We start from the raw sequence: 10,278 nt of genomic DNA, 5'->3' as shown, positions 1-10,278 counted from the left end.
ATCGCCTTTCATCTTTTCTTTTCGTCGTTGCTGTTCGGCTTCGAAGCACGCAGGAGGTGTAGAGATTGCGCGCGTCGCTACTTCGGCTCCTTCGTGGCTGTTCGACTTCGCCCCTTCGACGATTTTCCATTCCTGTCGGGTTGGAAGTTAGGAGATTTTGATCGGAAGCAACAACGGGAGCTTGCTGGCTGTGAAGGTTCTCCCTTTCGCGCGCTTCTTCGGCGACTGTTGAGCTTCGGCGATACGGGCGCCGCGGGTAAGTCTTCCGCCACTCTTTAAATCCTGTTAAATCCACCGAACCGAGGGATTTAAGCCGGGATTTAAGCCGGGATTTAAGCCGTATATCCTTAAACCCGGGATTTAACGCGCTCTGTAAAACCTTTTGGCTGGATTTAGCGTAAATCCGACTTAAATCGAACGATAAATCCGATACCAAACAGTTCTCCTCAGCCAGACCTACCCCTCGCAATTCCGCTGCAGCCCTAGCCGCCGTGATTCGTTTCTGGGGTTTGGATCCGCAGTAATTGCGGAAATGGAGATGCTTAGTAAAAGAAAACCAGTAGACGATGATGAAGAAGGAGAAGATGGAGTCTACCGAGAACATAAGAGACAGCGGCTCTCTCCTGTGGGCAACGACTCTCTCCTTTCCCTCGCTCGCTATAGCGACGACGGTGACGAGGAGGAGCCCGGAAGAGCAAGGGCGAACGGACTTCTACTAGATGAGAATGGACGCAGACATGACAGTGACGGTGGAGATGAAATTGGCACTGTTGATGATGAAGAGGAGGAAGAGGATGAAAGCAAAATCGCTCAAGGTCAAGTTAGAGGGAGGCGGCAGGGTCTGGTGGAGATCCGGAGGGACTGCCCTTATCTTGACACTGTTAATCGCCAGGTAATTTACTGGCATCTCTTCCTGGTTTTGTCCTGTAAATTCAGCATTTTATCGTTTTGATTTTGTTGAGATTTTGTCATAATTGGGGAAAAAACTTCTCAAGTGCTATTAATTTCAAAAACTAGTGGACAAAAAATTTGATTGGACCAGAAAAGCGCAAAGTGAAGCATCCTATCGATTTGGCTTCTCTTATATTGGTTCAGACCACGAACACCACACTTATAAAGCAGCTTGTCTTTTTTGTCAGTGTTTCCTTAACAATTTCTTAATTTTCAAAGCGCGAAGCGCAACACTACATATGATCGGCGCAATTTTACTAAAGAAAGCGTTAAGTTGAACCTGTTATTTTAATCTTTATTTCTCAAAAAAATTGCTTAATAAATAGTACATAGCTCATGGCAAGTATGAATCGTGATGGTATGTTCGTTGAAGCTAGTACAAAACTTAAAGCACCACAAAAGGCCTTTTTTATAAACTGCAATAATGAGGAAGGTGGATCACATCTTTGAAAATGCTCTTGTTCTTTTTCTCCTCCATCTTTGTTCCGATCATGATTGAGACATCACAATCCTGTTGACACTATCTCAAGTCAGCATGTGATCCCACTTCTTCAATCAATGGCCTTCAATTTTTAGAGTATTGGTTAAGACTGTCAAACCCTAGGTCCAGAAGATAGTGCTCCCTAGCAACATGAGACATGATGAAGTGATATGAAAACATATTTTGTACTCACAAGAGGAGTAGTGCATATAAAAGTAATATAACCATAATTCATATCATTGTGAATAACATAAGAGAAATTCAACTTTTATTTCATTACCATAAATTCAAATAATATTACATTATCAATATATAAATACTTCAAGCAAAAAAATCATTCATTACAATAGGTTCTAGTGTGTGCTTGTGCGCGTGCGCAAGCATACAATTTCTATGTTTGTCATAAGTTTTCAACAAATATTATATGTTCAATATGATGATTGCTATATCATAATAATTTATGATTTGCAAGGATGAAATTTATTGCATTTAATAGAAGTACATGCATACAAATATATCAAATATATCTTTTACAATACTCAATATACAAAAGTTTGTGCAGCAATAAATCAAATAAATCTATCCATAAATTTATTAATTTATTATCAATATAAAAAATACTTGCTTATCATATGCATGTAATAGAAAATTTCACAATCAAATGCAAGACTTATAATCTAGCTAACCATTTAAGTACCTAGTACAACTAGTATGGATTGCGCCCTAACAAAGAAGGGTACATTTATCCCATAAAAAATAACAATTAATTACAGTGTTTGCCATAAATTCCAAAGTTAATTGTGTTTCGCTCAATTCCACCAAGTGAAGGCCCTATAAGAAGCGAAATCAAAAAATTATAAGCGTGTAGTCTCAAAGATTAACATTGTTATCCAAATTGATCTAAGCTACACCACTAATGCTAACTCTAGCTATAACAAATATGCGATTGATCTTACACTCCAACCAGTCATATCAACTGGACCTTAAAATAGAGAATCACTTGCAAACAAAATTTAGATTAATAATAAACTTACCGTATGTTGTGAAAATATGAGTTAACATTCAACCTAATCTAAATAAGAATTTATTAATCTAAGCCTTGAACAAGATTGTGAAAGAAAATAGATGAGAAAAAAAAATCTTACAAAAGAGAATGCTTTCTTGTTACTGGCCTTTAGTAGAAGAGAAAGGAGGAAGAAGGCTCTCGATTAATCCTCCATCCACAAAGAAGCAGATGAAGAGGGCGTCATCCTTAACAACAGCGGTGATTTGAGGAAATAGCCAAGAGAGAGAAATTTAGTGGCTAATATTGCGAGAAAGAAACGAAGAGGAAGGAGAAAGGGAGTGGGTTTGATGGCTGTTGTAAGAAGATGAATATGATGCACTAGGTTTCCTTCGCCTTAAGTGGCAAGAGGAAAGGTTGCACGCGAGATGTCGTGAGCTGGCATCCGTATGTGAAGGGGAGGCTCGGTTTGGCTTCAATTGCATGCGAAGGGGGGTTGGTTAGTTGTTCACTCGGCCTTGCTTGGTAAATAGATTACCTGGACAGGTTTGGTCCATGCTATTATGAAGACATGTGGAAATTAGCTAGTTATCATGAAAAATTATTCTTGATTTAGTTGGAATAACTTGAGTTTAAACCAAGTTAAACCAAGATGCATAAAGTGAGGAATATATTTGCTCGACTATTAACTCAAGGAGAAGTAAGAAGATGAAGGAAGAGCATTTAAGTGAGAAACATCAGTCTCATATTTATATGCTAAGTATTTGATGATGTGGATGAAACAACAATATCAGAAGTCAAAATCAAATTTATTAAAAAATATCAAACATTAAAATAAACATTTATGAAGGCTTTATGAATAATTAACAAAGAATATTTTTTATGTTCCTTTATTATTTTCACAATAAATATCCAAATGTTTAAGAGAATTATGGAACTAAATTTACATTCAAATATTCAAAAAATTGAGTTCAAGCCAAGTCAGACCGGTTTAGTCCAAGTTGGCCTGGTTCAAGACATTTCAATTCGGTCTACTTGACATTAGCTCAAAAGGAATTTATCAAGTCTACAAATGAACTCACCTTAAGCAAGTGATTATGACCTATTAAATCATCCCAGGCAGATGAATACAACCTTTAGTATATGAAAACTTTGATTGGCTATTCGGCTATTCATCCAGCTAGACATGCCAAGATTGCAACTTCTTATGAGCTCGATAAACATCTTCATCAAGTTGGGTATTTTAATTATGTTACACGATTAATTTTATTCACCTGGTTGAAGGTTCTAACACGCTCCTGTACATATGCAGGTCTTGGACTTTGATTTTGAGAAATTTTGCTCAGTATCTCTATCAAATTTAAATGTATATGCATGTTTAGTCTGTGGGAAATATTATCAAGGAAGAGGTCTAAACTCTCATGCATACACCCACAGTCTTGAAAATGGTCACCACGTGTATATCAACCTTCAAACAGAAAAAGTTTATTGCCTTCCTGATGGTTATGGAGTGAATGATCCATCATTGGATGATATCCGACATGTATTAAATCCCAGGTATTGCCATTATTCTTCGTTTTTGTTATTTTTTTCTCTATTTCTCTTTATGTAATGGTCTTCATTTCTGGTTCTACGTTATTTTCTCCACGCACTTTTAATGACAAGTGTTTGTGAAAGGGGGAACTAATTATGTTAGACAAAATATGTTGTTCATCTTATGGACATATTTGTTTCACTTGATTGGATTGGATATATCTAACATGTCTTTGATTTTAGTCGAAGTTTTCTTACTGAGTTGAATTGCTCTTGCTGCTTTGTTAATTAATCAAGGCTCTCATCTATGTAAATGCCAGCTTTCCTTGTCGAGAAGCTTTTTATTTGCCACTGAACTCCATAATGATCAGAGCACTGTGTATAGTTACACAAAGTAACTTATTCATCTATTATTTTGGGATTACATAGACGCCACAAATTGGTTGTATTAGAATATCAAATTGACTCGGAAGTGTTGATGCAGAATGCTATGGAATCCATTGGATTTTATGCAATTTATGATTTCTTTAAGTACCTAGGATTCCATGCAAGGAATCAAGAAGTTGAGTAAAGTTTTTTGAGGGAATTCCTTATATAGAGTTTTTTAACGCCTGCATGATTAGGATTTCAAGAGACACCCAAGAATCTCTGAAGGCATGCTTGGTTTCCAATATTGAACTGAACATTTATCGTAAGAACTAATTATCGTAAGTGCTAGGATTTAAACCTTCCAACAATCTCTTCTCTGGGAGAGTCTTATGATAATAACTCAAATTAATTCATTGGTCTTGAAATTATTGTTTCAAAAAATCAAAGGGTCTTTATTTCAATTAGGTTTCCTTTTTGTATGTGTTTTCTTTCCTTACAACATGTATAAGATCATATGATTGCTTGCAATTTCATTCAAGTGAGATCAATATATATTTTCTCACGTGGCATCAAAGACTTAGGTGTTTTGATTCTTCTTATGTCTTGACTTTGTTGTTTCCAGCTTTAACCATCATTGCATGTTGTGTCTTCATCGCCTGACACATCTTGGCTTTCATCTTCATCACTTATTGTATCTCTATCTCGACGATTCATCATCATCCTCACCTCGTCGCTCATTGTTCCTTTTCAATATCCCAAATCATCAACTCTTTGCTCATTGTTGGCAGAGGGTTTTTTTTTTGCTAGTTTTCATCACTCCCGTGAAATTCGACCTCTTCTTGTTGCCAGTGGGGCTTGTCAGTGATGGCGTCTTCTTCGATTCTTACTAACTAGCAACTGCAATTTTGTGATCTCTCCGACAACCATATCTATGTTGTTTTGAGTCTACATTTCGAAGACAATGTCTATTCCATTTAGTTTTTTTCGATGAGGTAACCTTTAGAGAAACAGTACCTCATTAATCATCTAGAGATCTTCATAACATGCTAATGATTAATGAAAAATGTACAAAACTAAGTAGTTCCAATTAATTTAAATTTTTTTTTCGATGGAAAAGAAAATTGAACCACCAATTGGGACAAAGCAAGGTGACCCAATATTTGATGCTTGGGATGAGGAAGATTCCATGATAATATAATGACTATGGAATTTTTGACTAAAAAAATTAGGGCATGGATATGTTTTTCTCACTTTAACTGATATTTGGGACATGATAAGATAGATATTTAAAAGCAAATGATGCTGCCCAAGTATATGATAGCCACTATCAAACAAGATAATAAATCCAGTACAAACTGTGCCAATCTCTTGAAAATATTTAGCACTAATCATATTACTATTAGGCCATCAAATTGAAATACAGCGATGATGTAGCCTTGTAAAAAAGTTCATTGAGAATGATAGAGTTTATGAATTTATCATAGGTTCTAATGTAAGGTTTTATCAAATTAGATTTCAGACCTTGCGTAAAGATGAGGTGCCATCTTTGAATGAGACCAACTCTATTATTCGAGCTGAGGAGAGCATGAAAGGATTTATACTTGATCCCTACTCTTAGCAAGCAGTTACCTTTGTGATGGATGGTGGGAGGAACCACAAGACAAATATACAACGACCGTAGGTGGGAAAGCAAACTTTTCTAGACTGCTAATCTGAAACAATTAAGCCAATCTGTAGTGTAGCTACCGCAAAGAGCTGAGACACATACGGGAAAAAACATTTAAAATTTTAATTTCAAACCAAATGCAATGAACATGAATAGAGACATTGTGGTGGAAAACAATGGATTCAAGAACATATTCATCTGACACCCAAACAAATTTAGAGGTAATCCCATATTATGGAGAACTTCATAAAGAAAAAATTGAAAGGCTAAAAAACTTGATGGAGATGCTAAAAAGGCCTATGCCAGGTGCTGCCTGCTTCCTGCCACTCTTTTGTAAGTCCTTCATTTCGTATGGATTAAAAGCCTTAGATAATCTCATAACAGCTAGATGTCAAAAATGCATTCCATCACCGGGACTTGGACGAAGAAATATTTATGGAGATTCCACCAGGATTCAAGGAGAAATTTGGGGTTAATAAAGTTTGTAGGTTAAAAAAAGGCTCTATATGGGCTAAAGCAATCATCTAGAGCTTGGTTTGGAAGATTTTCAAAAATTATGCTATTTAATGATTATTGGTAGAGCTAAGGGGACCACATTATTCTTCAAGCACTCAAACTTAGAGAAGTCACAGTTCTATTAGTTTATGTGAATGGTGTCATATTGGCTGAGAATGATGAAAAGGAGAAAGTGATTTTAAAGAAATGTCTTGCCAATGAATTTGAGATCAAAGATCTTGGTAGGTTAAAATATTTTCTTGGAATTGACATGACCCACTTCAGCAAATGAATATTCATTTCATAACAAAAATACATTAATGATCTTCTTAAAAAAATAGACAAACTAGCTTGTAAACCAGCAACAACACTAGTAGAATCAAATCTCAAATTAAGATCCAAATACAGATAAATGATCTTACCAGAGACTTGTGGAAAAATTAATCTACCTCCCACACCACACTAGATATAATATTTATTGTAAGTATGGTAAGCCAGTTCATGCAAAATCCAAAGCAGACTCACAAGCAAGGTGTAGATAGAATACTACACTACCTTAAGGGGAACTCAAATAAAGGATTTTCTTCAGAAGAGACTGTGGAATAATCTCAGTAGCATATACTTATGCATATTATGCAGGATCACTAATAGATAGATGGTCTACCTCAGGATACTGCACATTCCTTGGAGGAAACCTTGTTGCATGGAGGAGCAAAAAGCAAAATGTGGTGGCAAGGTCTAGTGCATAAGCAAAATATAGAGCTATAGCCTTGAGAATATGTGAGCTACTATGGATCAAGATGATTCTAGAATACCTAAGGATTAAGTGGGAAGGACCCATGAAGCTACACTGTGACAACAAATCAACAATCAATATAGCTCATAATCCGATTCAACATGATAGGACCATGCACATAGAAGTGGACATACATTTCATAAAGGAAAAATTAGACGATGGTCTTATATGTATCGATCACGTCTCATCAAAAGATCAGCTTGCATATATTCTTACCAAGGGACTTGATAACTCTACCTTTCTGTGACTGGTTACTAAGCTGGGAATGACATATTTGTATTCCCCAGCTTGAGGGGGAGTGTTAAATCCTAGCCGTCCCTTGACATTTTAATCCACTGCTAGGATGGGAATTTGTGAGAGGCTTACCTGTTAAATCCTAGCCGTCCCTTGGCATTTTGATCCCACAGCTAGTATGGGAATCCGTGGAAGGCTCACCCGGATCACACAGATCTCCTTCCATATTTAGTTGGCTGATTTATAAATGATTATATTAGCGCAATTCGTGATTTTGTAATTATTTGTTTCTTTATTAAGATATCTTGTATAGATCTATTAATTGGGATAATTTTGTGCAATAAAATTAAACATTTTCTCTCTCCAATTCTCTGAATTTAACAAGTAGGATGTCACATATTCATGCTAAGAAAGTAAATTCAAAACCTGGTTTTTAATTCTATATTTATTTGCATGGGTATAAATGTTTCTGTTTTTCGTTCATAAACCAGTCTATATTTTGCCTTGTATCAAAAGAAAATTTCCTTTCGGTTCTTGTGTCATCCACACCAGCAAATATTTGAAGTTTCTTTTTTTTCTTCTACATGGAAGGTTCCGTTTAGTTCAGCTATGCCGCGGCTATACTTTTCCTATGTTGAAATTAGATCATCATGATCTCATATATAAATCCGATTCCCTTCATAAGCGGGTCCATATGCTTATGACATCATAGAGAAGGTACCCGTGTAAAAGAGTGATTTTTTAAGCACGTAAATAAAGTCTAGTTTTCAAAAAGTCAAGTAGGAGAAAAACAGAACTAAATGAAGCCTTCTGAATAGGCTCTAGTCGGGCTCTATTTTTAGCTGATACATAGAGGTCTTTAGTTTCTATATTGGCTGACTGGCTTAATGATTATGTTGATGCAGCGAGTATCCAATACAGTTGGGATGCTTCATTCATAGCTTAGGTTTTAGCTTGCAATTCTTGTACTCAAAACTCTGAATGCAGAACTTTATTTCTTTCTCACCTTCATCCATAAGATTGAATTACCTGCATTGATAGATTATCTTTCAGTGGCCTTTCAGATCATTTTGAGGTTATGTACTTTTGATGTTCTTGATTTGTATCTATTTGACATCATAAAGCTCTCTTGCTGGCTGGTAGTGGTTGCTTTTTTATTTGATTGTCGTAGTCGTTTCCTGAAATGTTATGTTACTTGATTCAGTTTTTTGTAGACTCTTTTTGGAAGGTTTAATACAGATTAACTGTCTCTGTTTATCACCCTCTCGTTTATGAATCATCATTTCTTTTCTGTTGTGTTTTTTAACTCTGTATTTTATTATAGTTATTTTACCGCATGGTGTTGGCTAATATAATATCACGACCAACTAGACATTTCTTACATTTTGTTGATTAATAATATTTAATAAAATTTAAAATTCATGTCATTATATTGTTGTATTTATCCTAGTTCATAATCTTGAAGCGATTGTTTAACTGCAATTTATCTTTACTGGGTCTTTCTTTTATTTTGTATTATTTTTGTGTTCTCATGATAATTTCTTTTCTCATTTGTATTTACAGATTTACGAGGGAACAAGTTGAACATCTGGATGACAATGGGCAGTGGTCTAGGGCACTTGATGGATCGAACTATCTTCCTGGAATGGTAATTTTTGTAGAGGCTTGTGTGCTTTGGTCTGCTGTTAATGTTTAAATAAGTCATGGACATGCTAATTGCTTGTTACATTAAACTATCAAGTATGACCCCATCTTTACTTTCAGTCATTGTCATCAATCATCAATTATAGATGATGATTAATTTTATGAATCGTTGCTCTGTAGTCATTCTAATTAGTCATTATACCAGGTGTTAGCTTTAGTTGACATGCCTATACAACAATAACAACATCAAGCCTTTATCCCACTACGTGGGATCGGCTACATGTCCTTTTTTTTCCATTGTGTTACTTTAAGAGTTAAATTCTTATTTAACTCTAATAAAGGAAGGTCATTTCTAATATTTCTAACCAAGTCTTTTTAGGTCTACCTCTATCTTTCTTAATTTAGGTCAAATCTAATACATCTACTCTCCTAACAAGGTCATCAGAAGGCTGCTATTTTAAATGACCAAACCATCTAAGATGACTCTCTCTAATCTTATATGTCACTGGAGCTACTCCAACCTTTTCATGGATATGCTTGTTTCGTATTATTTCTCTATGTTGACCTCTGAGAAATGTCCAAAAATATCAAATAAATAAATATAAGGTACCTGTAATCTGCCACAGTCGGCTGCCCATCCCTCGTATCCGGCAGAAATCCCGCTACAGCAACCCACTCCCTGCAAACGACGCCAATTTCAGTCGTTTCATACACGCTCGCCTCGATCCCGCTCCCATGAGTGTCGTTAAATACCGAACCAATTGAAGGCTCTACACACGCGATTGAGCTCTAGTCGCTACTCTCTCTGCTTTCTCCCACTTCCACACACGCAAAAGCCCCGCTGCTTCTCCTCCCGAAATCCACTTGACTCCTCCGACCAATCTCTCGCTCTCTCATTCCCTCCGGCTCTACTTCTCCGACTCGCCTCCCACAGCCGAGCTCCCTCTGTCCCGTACTCCTCTGACTCCTGCGTAGCTGTGCGACTTCGCTTCTTCGACAACGCTTCCAGTTGGATCGAAAGTTACGACATTTAGATCGGAAGCATAGACGGGAGCTCGCTGTGAAGTTAACTTTCTCCCTTCCCGCACCCCTTCGGTCGGATCCCG

General features: G+C 36.5%; 1 protein-coding gene across 3 annotated transcripts in view; it reads left to right on the top strand.

Annotated features, from left to right (window-relative positions):
• The window catches only part of LOC110100526 (U4/U6.U5 tri-snRNP-associated protein 2), a 27,441-nt gene continuing 17,163 nt past the window's right edge, over window positions 1-10,278 (top strand). Inside the window, exons 1-4 of one of the 3 annotated variants that reach the window (XM_020828059.2) lie at window positions 1-256; window positions 441-892; window positions 3,748-3,992; window positions 9,092-9,176. In XM_020828059.2, the coding sequence (XP_020683718.1) occupies window positions 533-892; window positions 3,748-3,992; window positions 9,092-9,176 (690 nt within the window). In that variant the 5' untranslated portion in view covers window positions 1-256; window positions 441-532. The remainder of the gene's footprint in view (window positions 257-440; window positions 893-3,747; window positions 3,993-9,091; window positions 9,177-10,278) is intronic. The other 2 variants (XM_020828062.2, XM_020828060.2) reach the window with 2 other exon arrangements.

Source organism: Dendrobium catenatum, unplaced genomic scaffold (assembly GCF_001605985.2).
Source record: "Dendrobium catenatum unplaced genomic scaffold, ASM160598v2 fragScaff_scaffold_716, whole genome shotgun sequence".
NCBI classification, from domain to species: domain Eukaryota; kingdom Viridiplantae; phylum Streptophyta; class Magnoliopsida; order Asparagales; family Orchidaceae; genus Dendrobium; species Dendrobium catenatum.
This window is presented reverse-complemented; position numbering and strand designations above follow the sequence as displayed.